The sequence below is a fragment of the Falco peregrinus genome, chromosome 4 (genome assembly GCF_023634155.1).
Source record: "Falco peregrinus isolate bFalPer1 chromosome 4, bFalPer1.pri, whole genome shotgun sequence".
NCBI lineage: Eukaryota > Metazoa > Chordata > Aves > Falconiformes > Falconidae > Falco > Falco peregrinus.
Window position 1 is genome coordinate 24,352,994 of NC_073724.1, and position 23,268 is coordinate 24,376,261.

General features: G+C 36.8%; 1 protein-coding gene across 10 annotated transcripts in view; it reads left to right on the plus strand.

The window, feature by feature from the left end:
- The window catches only part of STS (steroid sulfatase), a 120,239-nt gene that overhangs the window by 27,086 nt on the left and 69,885 nt on the right, over nucleotides 1–23,268 (plus strand). For all 10 annotated transcript variants that reach the window (XM_055801139.1, XM_055801133.1, XM_055801130.1 and 7 more), the window contains 4 exons: nucleotides 52–173; nucleotides 2,799–2,921; nucleotides 8,658–9,081; nucleotides 20,369–20,505. In XM_055801139.1, coding sequence (XP_055657114.1) covers nucleotides 52–173; nucleotides 2,799–2,921; nucleotides 8,658–9,081; nucleotides 20,369–20,505 — 806 coding nt within the window. The remainder of the gene's footprint in view (nucleotides 1–51; nucleotides 174–2,798; nucleotides 2,922–8,657; nucleotides 9,082–20,368; nucleotides 20,506–23,268) is intronic.

Here is a 23,268-nt window from a genome sequence, read left to right on the forward strand (position 1 = left end):
TAATTATCTTTGTGTATTCTTTTCTTCTTTTTCCTACTTATGTTTTTCCAGAACCCCTAGTATTGACAGGCTAGCAGAGGAAGGTGTGACGCTTACTCAACATATAGCAGCATCTCCACTTTGTACTCCAAGCAGGGCAGCTTTCCTGACAGGGCGATACCCTATCAGATCAGGTAAAATCCCATTACTTAATTTATATATATATTATTGGTAGTAAACTGTATGCATTTTTTTTCCCTCTGGCCTTTCTTGATATCCTTATCATTACTGGATTAGATACTCGTTTCAGTGACTAATCAAGCTTAGCATATTTGGTCAGCATTTGAAATCTTCCATATATATGGGAAATGTTTACATTTCCAAAGAGTTAACACGAAAAGAAAGCATTTTTATTGAGAAAAATATTTTTTAAAAAGTTCTGAGGAAAAAGTCTGATTGTGGTTATTTAACGTAAGGAGCAGACAAATTCCGTGGACTTCCTCCACTGTCCAAATGACCATGGGCTCTTTGCCTGCCTGCCCAGCTGCGTGCAGGCTGCTCCCAGGACGCTGGTGGGCAGCCTGAGTGTTGAACATAATGGAGATGATTCTAGACAGAGACAGTGGAAGAACCCAGTGTAAATCCTTCTGCTCAGACGTTTCAGTTTGTACAAACCCTTTTGGTTCAGACAAATTACTGGTGGGGGGAGGGTGGGTGTGGGGGTGGTGGGGGGTGGGGGTGTGTAAAGGACAGTTCATTAAGGTATTCCAGCAGCTGTTAAAACTGGGAGGAAGTACAAAAAAATCTCCCTTCTTTCTAAGTATTTTTATTCCATATCTACCCATACACAATGTTAAGTATCCCATGAATACATGCATTTAGTGACTTCTCTTACTTTTAAAGTACCTGATCCAAAGCCCATTTGAGTCAGTGAAGATCTAGTCTATTTATTTTAGTGTGCTGGGACTGAGCCCCTCAGTGCTTAGCAATGCAACTTTAAAATTCCCTTAACATAATTTTTAGCAAGGTTCATTATACATTAATCAGATCACTTGTTCATTAGTGATAAAACATCCTGTCCTTGCTTCTGGGAATGAAAGCAAAGCAAGGCTCTGAAGCCTATTTGATATGTTCATGCTCATTCAAATCAAGTAACAAGCTTCTGCAAAAGTGCCAGCTAATAAAACTTGCTAAATTTTCCATTACATTCAGCTGCAAAGGAAAATTTTATATACCTGGTACATCTATAATGCTATTAATATTTACTGTAGATTAAGCCACAGGTCACTTTCCATTATGATCCTTGTTCTTATTTCTGAAAAACTAGCATTGGAACTGTTTTTCTTATCTGATGGGCTCTCAGACATACCTAATCATTTCCTTGTAAGTGCAAAAATTGAACTTTGTCTTAAATTGTGAAATTGCTAAGTATGGACTACTTCCAAACATCAGTGAAAAGCTAATAAAGGATTATTGTAGAAGGTACTGGTATCATGATGTGGAAAAAAGTGTTGGAAATTTAAAACTTCTGCTAATAGAACTGAAGAAAAATATTCTGAAATGCAGTATGTGATGAGACACAAACTCAGAGAAAGCTAATGATGGGAGAGGAAAAAAAAAATCATGGTCCTGTACTTTCATTCAGGTAATGTAAGGGAATTACACTGATTTCAGTTACAAGAGATTGAAATATATAAAATAAATATAAAAAGATATATGACAAAGTATAGAGATATATAGATAACTAAAACTACCTAAATTGTTGATCAGTAAAGCTAGCTAGGGTGAAAAACTGGAGTCAACATTTGAAGTGTAGGTTGAGCTGTCTTTAGTAAACCAGTCTAATAAGTCTTTTTCTCATCTAACCACAAGGGATACCTGAGGGAAGATTCTGGTTGTCTACATCAGTCATGTAACTTTGGCACTGCAATCATTCAGTTGCATAATTCAGAATTCCTGGAGATACATCTGCACAGATTTGCATAGATACTCTGTTTTCTCTATACTCAGAGCCAGCTCTCAACTGAAATCCTAGTCATCTAATTTTCATGAACCTGAGCTCACAAGTTCCTCGTCCTCAGAGTAGTTTATAAGCTCAAGTTTGTGTTTCTCAGACTCTCAGTATATAGAAATTACTGTGCCTTATTTAGATGTTGTCTTGTTAGCTGATACCTGTTGGTGCTTTAATGCATTCTGTGTGCCTTGAATCGTGTGTCTTCACGCCATTGAAGCACTGATCCTCTCCCATCAGAGCTGAGCGCCCTAGCCACTCTTTTTCCAGAGTCACACTCTGTCTTGCTCTTCTTTGACCTCACGATAGTTACATGCCCAGCTGTAAGCCTGCTCTATTTCAGCTGCCTTCTCTTAAATAACCTTAAAGGCTTGTAGAAAACCACATATGAAGAAAATAGAAGTTCTGAGAATAGAACTTGGGAGTGATCTCACTTAGTCTTCAGCTCCATTCCTTTCCCATGTACAAGAAAAAGTTAATTATGCAAGCTAAACTTCTTTCAGATATGTTATACCTTAGAACTTCTACAGAAGGGGCTGCAGCTGCTTATGTGATGGCTGCCCCATAGTTACAAGCAAAGAATTTTTTCTCCACTTCTTAATTTCTGGTGTCAATACAAAAAAGAACTCACTCAACTAAATAGATGATTGTACCTGCCACTTGCAACTTTTACATTTAGTGTCTGTGGTAATATGTCATTTAGGTGATAGCACCTAAGCAAAAAAAAAAAAAAATATGCATGCAGAAAGAGTGAATGGAAATTGTTTCACTTTATTATCCAAGTCTCATTAATTTTCATTCTACTTAGGAATGGCTGCCTTCTCCCGAGTTGGTGTCTTCTTATTTTCTGCCTCTTCTGGGGGACTTCCTTCTGAAGAAATAACTTTTTCCAAACTCCTGAAGCAGAGCGGTTACGCAACAGCTCTAATAGGTAAAACTGCATACATACACAGCATTATTTTTCATTCTTTTCAATCAAAAGAACATTCGCTTCCCATATAGGCTACTAAGGGTCACCATTAAGCTTTTTTCCTCCACAGCATAATGAGTTCATTTTTCTGGCAAAAAGCTGAGCACATTCCCATGCATATGTGAAGCACTAATCAGGGTGCATATGTAAAACACTAAACAAGTATGTCTAATGCTCTTTTGTAGTTATAGTCTCATTGTGCAATGTACTGAAGAAACATGATGAACAAATTGAAAATTAGTCAAGCTCTTGTAAAGTTTTTGGTATAAATAGGAGTTTGATTACAACAAAGAAAGAATGAGAGATCAATCACAGGGTACAAGTCAGCACAGTGGTGGGACTCATTTCCCCTGTTTTCAAATATCTGTAAGTAAATAATGTCGTACCTGAGCTAACTGTGTGGATTCACTTCGTAGTCACCAGACAGAAATGAGCATTTCTAGGAAATTTGTCTCATCCTGTGGGAGAAGTTTAACATGAAGATATGTTTCTCACTTATTATAAAGATAGTTCAGACAACTAACTGCAGCATAAATGTCCAGTGATGGGTAGAAGGCATCCCACTAGATGAATATTAAACAGAATTGGAATGAATATCAGAATGTTATAACATTTAAATGTGATTATTTTTTTCCTAATTTAGCCACTGACTTATTCCACACTGCTTATATTTTAAAAGATTTTTGTGAAATACAACTTGTATCACATAATGTATTTCTGTACTGGAATTGCCAGGAAATAGTTGTTTAGAGGACATTATACTGGAATGTTGCTACGTTAATTTAGATGATGGATGCACTCAACTGGATTTTTAAATGTAACAAAAACTTGCAATTTTGGGAGTAATTTTTGTTTAAAAAATCAGGCTGTTTAGCAAGACTGACAATTCACACTACTGTTCAAAAAATATATGTATTATGGAGATAACCAATGTCAATCCTCCTAACTAAAAATCCTATTTAGCTATACTCCAGTCTTATAAAATACAAAATACCTTGATATCCTGATAGATTCAAAACAGAAACCAAGAAAATATTAGGAGAAGTATATTTAGTGCAGGTGTGTTTCAAGCATAGTGCAGGAAAGCCATTCATACATTGTAATGTTCGTTGTGGAGTTAATTGCTATTGCTCCATATTCAGTTAAAGATTACGAAAAAAAACCATTTTCCTGTTTGTAACAAGCACTGTAATACAACTCATTTTCTGGGGCTGACCTAGTTAACGTTCTTTTTTTAACTACTTTCACTGCAATGTGACAGCTTGCCACTTTAGATCTCTAGAAGTTATCTCCATGACGCTTAATGAACAATTCTTCCAAGTGGCCTGAATGATAGCTATGAAACCATAAGATGTAATATTACCATATCCTTAGAGGATAATGAAGGATTCCAAAAATCAAGAAGTGCATTAAAATTAAAGATAAAACATATGTAAATGACAAAAAGAAAAATTATCTAGATTTGAAGACTAGATAGACAGACTGATTCCCAACCAGCCCATTTTCTGCCTCTGCTGGTGTTCTTATACCATCATATTGGTCTAGGTCAGGGAGTCTTTGCTTGGTTCAGTCTAACTCAGCAGTTCCCAAACAATTAATTGTCAATTCTGCACCAGTGATAGATTGGCATAAGGGTAATTTTAAACCTTTTCAGTTCCTCAAGCCTGTATTGTCACTTTTTTTTTTTTTTTTTTTTTGCCAAGTGTCTCCCCTTTACTCTCTAAGGATTTTTTTTTCTTCCCTAAATGCATTTTTCTTTCTCTTTAAATTTTTTTCTGTCCTCTGAATGTATGCTTCCTCTTGCTTGATACATGCCTAAATACATTTTAGCTATAAATCTACTTTATGTATACCCTTTTTTGCTTCATTGGTTTTCCCCTGTGACACAAAGAAGGTGACATCCAGTAGATCTGTCAGGAAACGCCAGTCAGAAGATCTGCAACAAAACCAGGTTTTCTCAGAGAAGGCAGGTGCATTGAATATGAAATATTTCACCAGTTAAGGATCCTGGAGAATGGCAAGAAGTGTTGATGTTTTGTAGGAAATAGTTATTCATAATGCAAATATTCCACTGAAAGGAGATTGTTATTATTTTAACTACTGCTGTACTGAGTCACAGTTGAGTAAAGGTCAATTTTCCTCACAACTGTTATGCAGTGTGTTGTCTAGCATCCAGAGAAGTTTAAAATCCACCTGTGTATCTCATCTCCAAAGTCACAAATACTAACGGATAAACTGGGACTTGTATCTTTCCTCCAGAATGAGGTGAGACTCACAGTAGTAATGTGTCCAATACAAGACTGACAGTATAGAACAGTTATTAATACAACAGCTTAAAATCTGACCATATTAACAATATATGCATATATACTTTTATTATTATTACTACATAATTAATGTAAATTTAGTTCTTTGAACGTGTATTTCTGTTTGCCTCTTCCTCTGCATCTTGTATCTTAGCATTTATCTGAAGAACACAAAATCATACCAAAGGAAATATATCATATACAACTCAGTCTTCATATTGCATCCTTTTCAACTGTCTGAGGGAAATGTGGAGGGGAAACATGGATTTACAGCCTCTCCAGCATTCTGGTTTCTGAAAAGCTAAGTTCCAAATAAGGTTTCATGGCTGAATAGGACTTGCTTCTTAGTTCCACTTGCCTTTCACTGCACTGCTTTTGCTCTGCAGAAGTCTTAATTGTGGCCAAAGGAGAGGGGGGAAAAAGCCTAGGTCTCAAACTATTAAGGTACTCATAGTTTACAATTAACAGCATAAGTTTCACTCAGAAGCTTGGCAGAATCTGCTGAAATGTGTATGATGCTTGTGTGAAGTGTCATACTGTGAAGCTTCACTTGGCAAAGAGGTGAGAGCATTTTCCACTGCTCTCAGATTCAGAAGGGCCCCAGAGTATAAAGCACATTACAGTAATCTGTTGAAACATTAGCTCAAGGCAGGGGTTATTGTCACAAGGAATGAAACAAAATATGTCTTGTCGACCCAGTCATGACTTGCTTTTTTCAGAGTAGTGCAGGATGTATCAAAACCCTCTACCTCATCAGCCGTTTGAGAATGGCAATTGTGTCTTTCCGTCACAGCTGCTGATATAATTTGAACCAGTGCTTCTGTTGCTTTTCCCAGCTAACCTGCTGTCTGCTTTGTTTGGCTTCTGAACAAATCTTTTTCTGAGGCCCAAGTTCATCTTGACATTGAACAATTTGTTGTGTTTGCTAAAACCCTTTCGATAAAAATAGATCCCATATTTTCCCCTGTACTGATTTGTAGTTGCAGGACTGTTCTGTCCTGGCTTGCAATGTCTACTTTTATTGAGATCCAGTTTAAACAAACTTACATATATCATAGTAAATGACATTGAAAGTGTATTCAATTTTTTGTGGTTTCTTTTTCATATTTTTTACTGACTTATAAGTGCTTTTGGTTTGACAAATAACAGCAAAAAAATAAAAAATAAAGCTTTAGGATAATTTATATTTGTGATTATAAGCTTCTACCTTTATTTCATTTATCTAACTTGATGACAGTTTTTTCATGCTCACTTTGCTACACATCTGGCTTTATGACTATTGCATAAAGACAGTCATGTAAACCTAGGAGGAAACACTGAATCTTTTGTTTTCCAAAATCTGTGTCTTTGCTTACTGGGAATGAAATTTAAAAGTTTCAGTCTTAGCTAGCCCTTTATGGCACCATTATAACATCAGAAAATTCAGTACAGTGGCCTGCATTGCTGTTTTTATAATCGGCCACAGTAACATTCACTGGACCATGTCAAAATTAGTGACAAGAACCATTCTGCTCACAGAAAGCAGAATACCGCCTTAGGTGAGGGGCCATCTGACAGCAAGTGGGAAAGCCTCTGAAGGGAGGAAAAAGCTGTAGAGGCTTCCATTGCAGTGGCACATAAGCAGACCTGAAAATGCTTTGTACCTGCTTTTATGATATAGAGAAGGTATTTCTAATCTAAGACCATCAAGAGATATACGGAGAGAACTAGATTCAACTAAGCATATGGTTAGGCTCAAGATTTCTATGATCTTTTTCCCCACCTTTTCTGATGGGTGAACTTACGCACACAGCATTCCCATCCCATACCTTAGTTCTGTCGTTCGTGAAAGAGAAATAATGACATGAAGCCCATTTGCTAGGTACTCTTTCAAAAAGAACAGAACTGACCCCCACCTTCATCCTCTTTGGTACGGCAGTACCTGCATTTGTCATTGTCAAAAGCAGAAGTACAGGATGAATGTGCTGTTCACTACACCCAGGAGATGCTCAGGGACTGCCTGCATCAGGACTGTTCTTTACAGATGGGTAAAAGCTGAGATTTTCCTTGAGGAAAGGGGAAAATTCTATACATGCTTTTTTTCCTTTCATGTACTTTTTACCATGTGTATCCTGAAGTCTTTAGAATAAAATATTTCAAATTTATTTGGGATAGGTTATGGGGGTGGGAACTTACTGGGTTTGCAGGTTTTTGTATTTATTTGTTTTAAGATCACAGCCTCTAAATTCTGCTGGTCATGTTTAGGTATTTGATTAAAAAAATAAATAAAATTTGGCCCAGCAATATATATTGTCATCTATTTTATCAAGAGTGACACATTTTGTCAAATACTCAACACATTTCCTTGCTGAGACCAAAGAGCATAGCTCTAGCCATAATTTACGTCAATAGGCTTAACTGAATTTGATTTTCTTTTAATTATATATTTGAATTTAAGTAACAGTTAGGTCTGTTGCACTAAGCAATGCATAAGCATATGGTAAGGGGTTGTACCTGAGTCACAGAATGAATTATCTAGACACTTACTGTAATCAGCATGAACATAGATTATGCTACTATAATGCAAATCAGACTCACTGTTTTCTTGTGTCAGTCAGCGTCCAACATTATTGCAGAATCAGAACAATTTCCTAGTGAGACAAAATGCTGTGAGAGATAGTATTTGGCAGTAATTTACTTGTTATTGTTTCTTTTTTATTTATGTATATGTAAAATACATATAAATAAAAGATTATCTCCCTCACTATATATATAAACGTATATAGTGAGGGAAACGGGTGATTTCAGAGATTCTGCAATCATCTAAATAATAAATGCCTTGATAATGTCAATATTCTTGGGTTATTCCCTCTTCGTTACTGTTTGGTTGGGTTTTTTTGTTTTGGTTTGTGTTTGTCTGGTTTTGGTTGGGTTGGTTTTTGTTTTTTTTTTTTAAAAAAAACCCTAGTCAAATATGAATTATTTGCCAGAAAAATTCCAGAAAAGACATTTCGTAACTCCATATTGGCTCTTCCTAAGAAAGCAGTAGCTGATACAAAATGGTATTTTCTTATGACTATTTAACTACACATGCACAAAGGCTTCATTTTCCAAGTTAACTATCTGTTAGGGCTCTGTTGCTCTTCAGTGACCTGCTAGCCCACTCAGAATTTAATGGTCTCCATCAGGAGCTGTGCCAAACTATTTCTAACTAAAATGAAGAGGCAGACATGAAACAAAGTCTTTCATGAAGGCATAAAGAAAGATTAGATAGCAAATAGGGATCCACACAATAAATGCTGGGGGCGGGGAGATATCAGTCAGATAGTGACAGTTTCATGTTTGGAGTAGTGCACATTTTAAGTTTGATGAGTTAACTACAAAAATATTCCCTGTCCTCCTCTCTTTGTAGGAAAGTGGCATCTTGGGATGAACTGTGAAAGCAGTAATGACTTCTGTCACCACCCCCTCAGTCATGGATTTGATTACTTTTATGGGCTCACCGTGACCAATTTTAGAGACTGCAAACCTGGCCAAGGCAGCGTATTTTTAAAAGGGGTTCAGAAATCCCTTGTCATCCCAATCGAAATAGCTGGAATCACCCTGGTCTCTTTGGCAATAGCGCAGCACATTGGCTTCCTCAAAGTACCTTTCCAAGCATTGGGTTACTGCTTGTTAATAGCCACTATTTCACTTGTGGCTTTGGTTTTTTTCTTTTATCATTTTCGACACTTGAACTGCTTCTTAATGAGGGACCATCAGATTATCCAGCAACCACTATCCTATGAGAACCTTACTCAGAGACTGACAAAGGAAGCTGTGCAATTCATAGGAAGGTAGGTTTCTAACTGTGTTATAAGTTAATGCTGGTATCTCATAATGATGATGCTTCTGAGAAAGGAAAAAAATGGGAACTGGTGGGAATAAGGAATGTGTCATTACGTATTATGATTATTTTTTTTTTGCTTTAAAAGGTGACCGAAAGTAATTTTTTTAGTGAAAGTGACTGACTTTTTCTATCTGTTATATCATTATTTTTTCTATAAAAATTAAAAACTGTTTACTGCTTTAGTAAAACTGCTTCAAAAAAATTTTGAAAACATCTAACTTTTTTAGGAGTTTCATTCTTGAGAATTTCATGTAACTTGAAATATTAATAATCTTTTGTAGTGTGACTTAATTATGTGAAACCACAAAGCAGTCATAATCCATGACTTTTCTGGAATGGGAAGCTTCATCATTTATTTGATGCATCCATTAAATAGCATTCATAAGGTCAATTTTTTAAGATACTGTCATTTTAGATGCCTCCACTTTTATGACATACTCATTTTTAAAATATTTGATTTAGAGAAGTTAGGAAGTAAATGTTGTTTTGAAAGCAATGATTTTTTAATAACCATCACATTGGGTTACTTAAACACTGGGTATACAAAATCATCCTAAGTCATTCTTCATTTTTGCAAAGTTAGCTACTTTGGTGTAATTGCCACCACAGGGCTTTTAGTGGGATCAAGTCATAAAAGTACACATTTGCATATTCTGAAATATAAATCAATATATTTCGAGCAAAATATTTCATCCATTTAAGTTGAAAAATATGCCAAAGTATTTTTCTTAGTCACTTTTGAAACAGGTTGCATCATTTCTAAAGATAGCTAATCAAAAGTAAAACCATGTTCTAAGATGTAAGAAGTCCCTTAATTGCTGTTCTGAAAAGTATGTGCCTGGTAGTTACTGTGAATACATTCACATGATGTCATTGCTGAATGAAAACTTATACCAAAGAATCAGGGGCTAAATTTTCTAGACTTAATGACTGCATGCAGTAGTCATCAAGACTGTTAGCAAGAAAAAATATTTACCTAAAATCTTGATCTCATAGTGCAATTTTTCTGTAATTTCTGTCATTATAAATATTTGATGTGGCCATCTCTACTCATCATACCAAAATAAAATGGGGTTTATTTCAAATTTCTTTAAGTGAGTAAGTCTTCCCAACAATCACCATTCTTATGAGTATTTATAAATAAACTGAAATACCTTTATTTCATCTTGGCAATGGTGATAAAGAAGCCTTCTCATCTACATTATAACTAGTTTAACAGTGAAGTATTTTGTTTACTACAAACACACACACACACACACAAACTTTGAGAGGTTCAAAAAACTGTCAAGAGGTTATTTGCTTAGGGACCAAGCATTTGGTGTTTTTAAAACATTTGAGTACATTAACTTATTAACTATATGTAAGTTGGCAGATTCTTCCATGATTTACAAGTTTGCAATGTGCCTGTAGTGATTCATAGTGTTTTGGTTATCTCTGAATGTTTCATTGATTTCAATGCAATGGCAATGAAATGGTAGCCCCAAAACGGGTGAGTTCAAGATTGGAAATAAATACTAGAAAACTAGTAACTCTTTTAACATTATTAATATTCATAATGTGCACAGTGTTATTGTATAGCTTAGTGTTTAGAGCTGGCAAAACAATGTAAGATTTAAGTCAGCATAGCTTTGTTGACTCAGCTGGAGATAAGTGGCTTTACATCAGCTGGGCACTTGGCCCCAGTTCTTAATGCAGTTTCCAGACAAAAGTGATGTTAAATTGAAGTCAAGGTTAATAGCACATATTCGTAATTTACAATAAACTTTGTTACAGGAATGCTGCAATTATAGTGAGAATTATAACCCAGACAATTCAGAGTCAATGTTAAATTAAAGAATATCCAAGCACATTAAAGTATTGAGAAGCAATTAGGGCATTCGAGCAATCTTAACTGTGCCCTGTAGTGAATTCACATGCAAAGTATATGACCATAAAACTTGCTCCTGGGGATAGGACTAATTAGATTAATATTCACTGAACTGATCTGTCCCATATATTACTGTGAGCAACAAAATCAATATTTGCTTTGACACACTGGTACTGACATTTTTTAGTTCATACCTATCAACTCCAGTGCACCAGCAGACCATTGCTTTTACGACCAGTCTACTGACATTGGCCATTTGTAGGGGAATGGATGTCAAGAGGCAACCAGGCTGCAGCAGCAGTCAGACATCTGGCACTCATAAGTGAGGGGCCACCAGGCTTTTGGAAGCCATGGTTGCCTGACAGCATTCTTGTCGTTCCACTTCTTTCTGTGAGCAGTCTCCCTCAGCCCTCCTTTAGCCACATGTTTGACTCAACACTTCGTTTGTCATACAAGCTTCTTTTATTCAGATAATATAAGTAGCAAGTTCAGTCCTGTACACCAGTAATCCTTGTGCACAAGTAAGTATACCAGAGTTCAAACAATCCTGCATTTAAATAATTCAGTCATGCGCCCTAACTGATTCTTAATATACATTTCATCATCAAACTAAAAATCATAAGCTATCATGCATGTTTTAATTGGTTAATTATCTTTAAAATAAATATATGATGAAGCTCTAATCTTCAACAGCACTGGTACTTCCTATATAGGCCTTTTATGCTATATTTATATATAATATATAAATATATATTTATAGTAATATAACAATTACAATGTAAATAGTTTATCTATGTAAGTTTATTATACCTATTATCTATAATACCTTTATAAGTTCTTCAGAGTTCAGGCAATGGACTTCCTGACAGTATTCTTTTTTCTAGATATTTCTCAATCATATTGTTAGATTTATGACTTCTTACCATGTATAAATATCAATTCTTCAGAAGGGATAGGCAAGGAAGGAGAGGTGGTGTGGTAGCCCTGTATGTTAGGGAGTGTTTTGATTGTCTAGAGTTTAATGATGGTTACAATAGGGTTGAGTGTTTGTGGGTAAGAACCAAGGGAAGGGCCAACAAGGCAGATATCATGGTGGGCGTCTGTTATAAACAACCCAACCAGGATGAAGAGGCAGATAAAATATTCTGTATGCAGCTGGGAGAAGTCTCATGACTGCTAACACTTGTTCTCATGGGACGCTTCAATTTACCAGATGTCTACTGGAAATACAATACAGCAGAGAGGAAACAGTCTAGCAGGTTCCTGGGGTGCGTGGAAGGTAACTTCCCAACACAGCTGGTGAGTGAGCCAGCTAGGGGAGGCGTCCTGCTAGACCTGTTGTCTGTGAACAGAGAAGAACATGTGGGTGATGTGATGGTTGCAAGCTGTCTTGGGCACAGCAATCATGAAACAATAGAATTTTTGATTCTTGGAGAAGTAAGGAGGGGGAGTCATGAGAACACTACCTTGGACTTCCACAGGGCAGACTTTGGCCTGTTTAGGACACTGGTTACAGAGTCCTTTGGGGGGCAATCCTGAAGGGCCAAGGTGTCCAGGTAGGCTGGGTGTTCTTCAGGTAGGAAATCTTAAGGGAACAGGACTAGGCCATCCCCACAGCTTGCTGAAAAGCAAGCTGGCAGGGAAGAAGACCCACCTGGCTGAACAGAGAACTTTGGCTGGAACTCAGGAAAAAAAGGAAAATTTATTACCTTTGTCATGAGGTTATGCAGGGAGAAAATTAGAAGGACCAAAGCCCAACTGGAACTTAATCTGCCTACTGCCATAAAAGACAATTAAAAATGTTTCTATAAATACATTAGCAACAAAAGAATCTCCATCCTTTATTTGATGTGGGTGGGAAACGTAGTGGCAAAGGCTGAGGAAAAGGCTGAGGTACTTAGTGTCTTCTTTGCCTCGATCTTTAGAGTAAGACCAGTTGTTCTCAGGGTACTAAGCCACCTGAGCTGGAAGACAGGGACCAGGAGCAGAATGAAGCCCCATAATCCAAGAGGAAATAATCATTGATGTACTGTACCGCTTAGACCCACACAAGTCTATGGGGCCAGATGGGATCCAGCCAAGGGTACTGAGGGAGATGGTGGAAGCGCTCACCAAGCCACTTTCAATCATTTATCAGCAGTCCTGGCTCACCGAGGAGGTTCCAGTTGACTGGAGGTCAGCCAATGCGATGCCCATCTACAAGAAGGGCAGGAAGAAGGATCCAGGGAACTACAGGGCTGTCAGCCTGACCACGGTGCTGGGGAATATTATGGAGCAGATCATCCTGAGTGCCATCACACAGCACTAACAGGACAACAGGGGGATCAGGCCCAGCCGGCATGTGTTTATGAAAGGCAGGTCCTGCTTGACAAACCTGATCTCCTTTTACGAGAAGGTGACCCACTCAGTGGATGAGGGAGAGGTTGTGGATGTTGTCTACCTAGACTTAAAAAAGTACCTAGACATAAAGCCTTTGACGCCATTTCACACAGCTATCTCCTGGAGAAACTGGCTGCTCATAGCTTGGATGAATGTACTGTTCACTTAGTATAAAAATGGCAGGATGGCCAGGCCCAAAGAGTGGTGGTGAATGGAGTTAAATCAGCTGGCAGCCAGTCACAAGTGGTGTTCATCAGGGCTCCATATTGGGAACAGTTCTATTTAATATATTTATGAATGGTCTGGATGAGGGGATCGAGTGCATCCCCAATAAGGTTGCAGACAACACCAAGTTGGACAGGCATGTTGATCTGCTTGAGGGCAGGAAGGCTTGGCAGAGGGGTCTGGACAGGCTGGATAGATGGGCTGAGGCCAACTGTATGAGATTCAACAAGAGGTGCTGGGTCCTGCACTTGGGTCACAACAGCTCCGCGCAACCCTACAGGGTTGGGGATGGGTGGCCAGAAACCTGCCCGGTGGGAAAAGACCTAGGGGTTCTGGTTGACAGCCAGCTGAACATGAGCCAGCAGTGTGCCCAGGTGGCCAAGAAGGCCAACAGGATTCTGGCTTGTATCGGAAACAGTTTGGCCATCAGGACTAGGGAAGTGTTTGTCTCCCTGTACTCAGCACTGGTGAGGCCACATCTGAAATACTGCGTCCGGTGTTGGGCTCCTCACTGCAAGGACATAGAGGTGGTGGAGTGTCCAGAGAAGGGCAACGGAGCTGGTGAAGCGTCTAGAGAGCAAGTCCTCTGAGGAGTAGCTGAGGGAACTGGGGTGGTTTAGCATGGAGGAAAGGAGGGTCGGGTGAGACCTTATTGCCTTCTGCAATTACTTGAAAGGAGCTTGTAGTGAGGTGGGTGAAGGTCTCTTCTCCCAGACAACAAGCGATAAGACTAGAGGAAAGGGCCTTAAATTGCACCAGGGGATGTTTAGATTGGATATTAGGGACAATTTCTTCACTGAGAGGGTGTTCAAACAGTGGAACAGGCTGCCCAGGGAAGTGGTTGAGTCACCATCCCTGGAGGTATTTAAAGGACATGTAGGTATGATGCTTATGGACATGGTTTAGTGGTAGACTTGGCAGGCTAGGTTAATGGTTGGACTCAATGACTTTATATGCCTTTTCCAACCTAAATAATTCAGTGATTCTACATAATCATTAGATTTTGTATTTTTAAAGTATTTTGAGAATTTCTTCATAGCCTATAGCTATGTGCTTACTTTGGTTTGTTTTTTTGGCATGGTTAGGCACCTAGGAGAGGTGGTAATGTATTTGTTCTTCCTTCAGTCTAGTATATATGTATTACTGTGTTCATTTGTTCCTAGGTAGACTGAAAGGGAACAAATACAAGATTCAATGCTCATAAGTGGCACTGGAGAAGAGTATATACAATTACAATTGTCAATTCCAGTGTGTGAAAACAAATATCAATTTAGTTGCTTATCCTAATTGTAAGTGGGCAGGTCAGCTCAGTGTATGTTAATTCTAATTACTTTTTCCCAAGAGTGATTTTGTGTGTTCATATTGTAAACCTATCGGAACACTCTCTAGATGTTACGATATATTTAAAAGTTAAATGGATGCTAATTATTTCATATTAAGTTCGGTGTGGTCGTCACTCATATGTCTTCAGCATGTCCTTTAGTGACCAGCTGCACAGACAATCAAATTTGGAAAGTCAGAGACCAGTTTCTAATGTATCAGAAATTAACAACACAAAAGTACCACTCTGTGATACAGAATACCTCTCTGGCAAATTCATCTAGCTGATCACAATTAATAACAATATTAAAATAAAAACCCAAACAAATGAAATCTAATTTTTGGAAAACAGTGCTTGCATACAAACATGTTTATATTCAAAAGGTAGGGTGAAGATAAGTTGAATAATTTTCATGCAAGTATTTTTTGGTCATAAATTGCATAGCTGTAATATTCAAACTTTTGTGATGACAGTTAATAATTTTGTAATTTTGCTTTCATCTATCCTATTTCAGTCCTTGAAACACTGTTACAACACACAGTCAGATTTTTTTTATGTATTCTAGCAGGCTGTGATATAGAGGTTTTCCATATATCACTAGGTCTTAACATCAGGTGCTTGGCATGTTGTACTGGAGTTAGAGATCTGAAATCAAGTGATTTTATGAATTCTACAAGAGTATTTCTTGTAATTCACACCAAAATACAAACTACAGAGAAGAGTTTGTTTATCTTTGTATACACATGATATGTATTTACATACATATTAAAAAAGGGTAGTAACTTACAAGCCATAACAACTCTACTGGCTCTTCATACCTTTTCCTTAGACCTCTGCTTGTTCCTTTTGAACAAAAAGCTAACAGGAAGAAGCTGTGAATTTATATACTTTAGGGCCATCTGCAAATGCAAGATTTAATTTAAGAATGATTAAGGACCTAGCTAGTTCTGTGATGAGTGACAGACTGCATTGTAAATGTGTCACTTATAAAAAGCAGTGGTGCCATATACTGGGCTCCAAAGTTTTATAGTGGAGAGGGATTAAGTAACGAGCATAATTTGTAGTAGTTGAGAATTTTTTTTTCCCCCATGCTTATGAGAATGTACTTTTTGAAGGGGACAAAAAAGATTATATATAAAGAAAATAAAAACATATATGAATTATGTACCTTAGGCATTTAATGGAAGAAATAAGCATGAAATCAGAGATGTCTTGACTATTCGCGTGAAATAGTAATTTCACAAGTGCAGATATAGTACCAATACATCTTACTTTTAATGTCTCCCAGAAAGAGTTGGATTTTCCATATTTTTACATTTTTTCCCCTTTTCTTATTCCATTTTTAACACCTTTTCTGGTTTTGATAAATTACTACCAAGTGGTCTGAAGTTCTCTTTTCTGGTTTTGAAAAAAAATTAAAATATGAGATCTGTGTTTTAAGGTGTGTCTTTTAAAAGAGTATAGACAGAAATACTCATTCATTGATGGATTCACACTAACAAGGATTTTAGCCTGTTAATAGAAAAAAACCAAAATTCAGCTTGTAGGACAAAGGCCTGCTTTGATACAACTAAGCCAAGGTTTACCTTTTCTTCTGCAGGAACAAGAAGGCTTTAATGAAGTGCATTCAGCCACTCCCACCACAAAGAGCACTGTCTAATTGGTGATCTAATCTGGAAGTAGAGAAGGGAGCTGTGGGGAATAAGCATTGCATTAATTTATCCACTGGGGGAATACTGAATAAGAAGAATGTTTTCAATAAAAGGAGAGTTACAGGAAAGGAAAGGTTAGGTTCACATCTGCCTTTGTCAACACAGTTACGTATTTGTGCTGAAAATGTACCTTCATATTATATACTTCAGCATTTTTGTTTCATTTTAAGTGTGACTGTGGTGTACTGTGACTATGTGAAAATGACATATTCATACATATTTAATAAGTCTTATTAAATCATAGGTATTCATCTTTATAAGAAGTAACATTTTTTACCCATCTGTTTCAAATAGCTGCTTGCAAGCTATTTTGGCTTTAGGGGTGAATTAGCTGGAATTTATAAGACTGGGGATTACAGAAAGAATTGATAACCCAATTTTAACAACACAGTGTTTGCCCAGCTCAGGCAAAGCCAAGTGTATCTACCTTTATGCCAGAACATGAGGACAATTTCACATCTAGAAAAAAAAAGTTGTTTAGAAAGATTGTACTTGTATATCATATTAAAGGTTAATTTAGAATTTGTTATGAAAAAGTTAAATGGATCCCTGTCATGGTGTGTTCCCATCTAGTTTAGAGCCCAGAATCATACCTGAAATCTGTTTTGACAATTGCAGGCCAACAATTTTAGAGCCCCACTTGTTACTCTGTAGCAGTGGTCGTAGATTAACGTCAATGCATAGAAAAGCAAACAAAATCACCCAGAGAGTTTTCAATGCAAAAAGCATTTAGAGTAAAATAGAGGAAAAAGGTTAAAAACCCATGTGTGAAGCACAGTCAGCTTAGTTGTAACTTGCTCTCTCACCCACTTTAAAGCTGTTCTTTACAGCTCAAGCCTGAATTGAATCCTTGAATAAAGACTACTGACACTAAAAAAGAACCTAGTACTATGCAATGCAGAGCAGTCGCCAGCAACGTGATGCTTTTAGATGTTTTCAAGATCAGTTAAACACACATTAAAGAATGTCTTATGTCAGATGTATGTAATCTCTCTGGTTACTCAGTAAATTGAAAAGACTGTGATTCATGTTAGATAAAAAAGATTACTATATTTGAATGAGTGAATTTCAAATCTTTTGAAACTGAAGTTTCCTGTGTTTGAACTGTGTAAAAGTGGCAATACGTTTTTGTAAGAGCTGTTTACTGAAGCGGCTCAGGAGTTAAACTGTTATTGTCAAATTTCTCTCCTGCCTGCTAGCTGATATTGTCATTCCATTTTCAAGGTCATGGTGAAGGTAGTCCGTTATGATTCTCCTCCAAGAGTTTTGACAGGAGATTAATAGCTACCTGTGATCTTTTATAGGATATTAATAGGTGAGACACTTCTCCACCTGACAGAGAGCTGTCAATCAGAACCTTTCAATCTTAGTTGCAAAGAAGAGAATGATGTAGTGCCCTTCCATATCAATCACTGATTCAATGACTCTTCATGAAAGTTAGATCTTTGTGTCAGTTCCATTTAAAAAACCAAACAAACCACAAAAAAACCTTGGATTATTATCACTTGAAAGTAACGCTTATGGTGGAGGCTTCTGATACTTACTTTTAGCAATATACGTAGAAGTATGCACTATCTCTGGGACATTAGAACAAGGCTGTTTGCATGGAAACTAAATTATGCCTATGCCATTATAAGTATAAAGTAAATTTTTGTGCTGTCTTACCCTAGAATTTGTATAGTACTCTCAATTCAGTGAACTGTTTAAAGAAAAAGTCAAAGATAATCCCGTACAGTAAAAAATACAAGTTGTAAAACAAAAATCATGCCTTGCAGAAAAATAATCCCATGCAGTAAAAAATACAAGTTGTAAAACAAAAATCATGCCTTGAAGAAATGTTCTTTAATGAAAGGTCAGTGTTACATTAATGTACATACTAATTACTAAACTTAGAAGTATAGGTCTTTTGTTACTTGAAGTGCTGGTATTTTCAGTCTTTTTAATTGACTCAGAAATCTCGTGTCATTTGTTGCTACAGTAATGAAAGGTTTTCACATATATGATCTTTCAAATAGCAACAAACAACTTTGTGGACAGTGTATCTTTTATGAAAAATACTGTCTTTATTTTTTTGAATCTGTACTTTATAATACTAACATAATACAGGATACATGCACAAATATTTGTAGGGAATTCAAATTATTTTGTTCCCATTTTCTACATGAAAAATGTTGCATTTATTCTGTCATTTTTTCAAAAAAGGAGAAACTTTTTAATGAAGAAAAAGTCTCAATCAGAAACATACTTATCAAGTGAGTAATCTGAATAAAATATTCCCATTTTGTGCTTATGTACTGCTGCATATGCCAGTAAAAAATGAAAAAAAGCTTTATCCACACAACCTGAGTAACAACAGGTCCAACCAAGGAGTGAGGAAAAATTAATCATAAATATAGGTTAAAACAAGTTATTTTTCCTTAAGGATGAAATATTGATATCAGATTATTGAAAGACTGTTTCAGGTTCTAACAGATTATTTTTTTATTATTATTTTAAAGAAACAGTCTGTATATGCATGTCTATTTTTCCTCCCCTCTTTAAAGAGCGGGTGAATCAACGGCATGCAGAAATATATAGTTGCCCTGTGATGTTGACGTGTATCCCAGGTATTATCCACCACAGACTGGTGAAGGAAAATATGGTAAATAAACTCCAGAATACCCTGTGATTAACTGTGTGCTTTAAGGTAAGATCCAGACAAGTTTTCTGAGTAGGGCTTTTGTGATTCAGCTGATATTTACAATATGCATAATGTACTACAGATGCTGTTAGAGCATATAGCATTTAATTTGGCTAGTACTACACAATTTTAAGTGAAGTTCTATAAATAATGCATAAGGAAAAGTTCTTACTTGAGCTGTGCTTTCACAGCCTACTGGAACTGATCATAAAAATCATGTTGACAGATCACACGAACAGCAAAATTTACAGAGTCTATTTATTGCACTCATTCTTTCATATCAGTTCAGGAAACAGACGGAAGACAATGGAAACTGTTCATTAGCATGAGAGGAAAAATCTTCATGTTAATATGTACTTTGAGATTAGTTACTCTTTGGTACAATGTATTTGTAAAACTATGTACTGATCACATACGTACACACACATGGCAAGAGATTCAGTCATATACCTTAGTCTAGGATAAAGAAGGACGAAGAGTACCAATATACTTGATTTAACATAGGTAGTGATGTTATGCTATGTATGACCCTGGTCCTCATAATAGCCTAGCTGATCAGCTTCCATACAACTTTGTGAGAAAGGTAATTGTGTTTTACATACATGTAGTTCTGAAGGAATTTTTTTTAACAGCAGTTGTATTTGGGCTTTTAAATATGTTCTTGTAAAATGAAGAGAGGTCTTCTGGCCAGAAAATTCTAGGTTCCTGGCTTTAAGGAAATCCTCTATCAAAAAATATATCTAGCAAACAGTAACTAATTAGATTTTGGCATTTATTTCTGCTTTCAATTCAGTATACAGTTAAGAATGACAATTTAACTCCATGTGCATGTGTGTGCATGTGCACGCATGTATGTGTGTGTGTGTGTGTGTTCAGGATTATCCCATAATCAGTTACAGTATTCCTTTTCATCCTTTTTTGTTTGGTTTTGGTTTCTGGGTTTTTTTGTGGGTTTTTTGAGCCTTACTGTATAAAGATTTTTTCGTAGAAATTTTGTTATGAAATATACTAAGGGTTTGGGGTTTGATTTGGTTTGGTTTTGTTTTCCAGGAACACCAATGCACCGTTTCTTCTTGTCCTGTCTTATCTTCATGTCCATACTGCTCTACATGCTTCAAAAGATTTCAGAGGAAAGAGCAAGCATGGTTTATATGGGGATGCAGTGGAGGAAATGGACTGGAGTGTAGGTATGTTACATATGTTTCTAACAGCAATGGAGGGAATTCATGGAAGACTTATGTTCATGTCCCAAATACAGACTTCAGAATTTTGGATGTCTGTGGTGTATCTGACATATGTGTCCCTTATTCTTAGGGGAAAGAAAGAGTCATTTAAAAGGCACAGTAATTTGACCTCTTGTAATATCTACTTTATGACCAAATGTATTGTGTCCTACAAATGCCTGCTATCTTTGACTTTAAAAGTAGTCTATACGGTATGAACTTAGCAGAAATAGGGACAACATAACTGTGGACGTTTGAAGTGGAGTAGTTAAATCCAACCCTATGAGCTTCTGAGTGCCATCTGGCTTCTGCAGGTTGTCCTCATAAAACAATATACTGATCTGAAAAGTGACAACATGATACTGATATCAGAATATTTTCAAATAAAGTGACTAAAATATGTGCTGTTGGCAACAGTAATTTACTAATTACTTTAGTGAGTTCTCTGAATTAGTGAAATCACTCAGGTAGGGTCCACTTCTGTTCATGAAGAACAGTCAAACCCAAACAATTTGCCCTTTGGAGCCCTCCATTCTCTTTGGGGCTGGAGAGCAGTTGATCATTACATCTTTCAACAGACTTTCTATATGTCTAAATGTATTGGAGTGACTCTGATTCCAGAGATGATAACCTGTGAAAAAAAGGTCCTTCATGTTTGAAAATAGTCATATTGGAGACTAGCAGTATTAGGAGCTAAAGTTGAGTTTACTTCCTCCTTCGCATATACACCAAGTCGATTCTGTTCTCAGTACAACCCAGCACAAACTGGCTTTCTACAGGAAAATATAGCTTCCTTATGAAGTTGCTGTGAACAGGTGTTCATCTTTGGTGCATACATATTTTTAAAGTATGCAAGCATGTGCAGTTAGACATTATGTGTATATCTTTGCATATTTTGCACCAAGAAGTCTAGCTCCAGAAGCTATGGGACAAAAGGAAGCACAGCATATTTAGTGATTTGTAATGTATTTAGTGCAGTATTTGCAAAAATGAGGAAAACCCTTGTGGGCAACTGATAAATTTAGGAATGATTTAGTTCAGGTTTTGTAAAGAGTGGCTTTCATTCCAGTTGTATCACACCCTGAATCATCATCACTTCTGTCAATGGCCACTAGCATTTGGTCAATCACGCACTTGCACTAGATAAAAGTATGCATGTGTTATCATTTCTGTTTGCATCCACGTGGTAGTAAGCTACTGAGCATTATCTGGTCTTAGTGTTTGTGTTTGATTTTACTATTTCTTTTTCTATTCCGTGATATTTAGCTTATTCCAGCCTAAATGGTAATTTGCTGCTGCCATTACCTTTTGCTCCCTCCTTCAGGAGAGTGGCTCTGGGGTTTAAGCAGTAAGTTGGAAACCAAGGCAGGTTACATGCACTGTTTCAGGCTATTTAATGATGCAGAGGTGGTAACAGATTGAAAATTGCTGCTCTCTTCCAGAATGACCACAGGCTTTTAGGAGATGTGTCAAACAAACCAAACTGTAGGACAGAAGCATATTATTAAAAGGGCTTGGGATAAATCAGACATACAAATTTAGTGGTGATAACATAGGAATTTCAAACAAACTCACAGAAGGTACACAAGTTTCCTCATATATTATCCTTTACAGCTCATTACAGGAGTATCAGGGGCAGTGGAGCTCGCTTAATCAGGAAACAGATCCTTGTCTGTAATATATGAGTACACAAGCATCAAATTTTTTTTCAGCTGGGGGCCTGGTTAATTCATTTTGCTTATGACTTGTAAGACTTCTCTGTTGACAGATGGCATATTTGCTCCAGGAGGTTGAAAATGTGTTTAGTTCCTCTGTTACTTTCTCCTCCATTACTAGAATGATGAAAAAAAGTTATGGCTGGCATTTCCAAACGAGTCTGACGGAATAATATAGCTTTTTTCTTTTCTCCTCGCCCCCCCCCCCCCCCCCCCCCCTCCCTGAAGGGAGTACTTATTTCCATTAACCTCCACTGAAAATTCCAGTCTTAATGCATCAACTGTGTCAGACAAAGTAGATTTATTCAATGTACTGCTGATGTCAGTAACCAGTATTTTCCTGGAATGCCTCTAAAAATGTTACAGTAGAAAAGTCAAACAAAATTGTCTGGAAAAGCTGAAAAAGTGAAAACTATAAGCTTTCCACAAAGGGAGGTTTTATCATTCGCTAGACAGAATTAGTATTTATGCACAGATGAATGTAACTTGCAAAAGCAATAAGAACAAAATAGCCCAGATAAAACAATATGCTGCAAAAGCTTCTAATTAAAGACAACACAAGCATAGGAAGAAAAATTGAGTGTATGGAAAACTGCATTATAGTACATCAGAAATGTTTGGCATCTAGTATGAAAAGAAACACCAACTTTAACCCAGTTCTAAGAGACACTTACAGTCTGCTGACTAGGAAATGAAGGAAAACTTTCAGAGATGATTAAAAAAGAAAAGAGTAGAAGAGAAGTTAGATGTAGTAGTAGAAGTTAGGATTGTCAGGTACCAGTGATGAAAAAGTTATATCAAGATTAGACCATGAAATGCAAATGAAATATTGTTCCTAATTTGAGAGATCAACTGGAATCAGAAAGAAGATTTCAGCTGCCATTTGCAAGAAGAAGCAACAGCCTTTCTAGTAGGACAAAGAAGTCTGCTCAGACTAAGAATTCTAAATAAAAGACAATTTCATTTTCATTTATTTATACAGAATCAATTACCTAATTGGACAATAACTCAA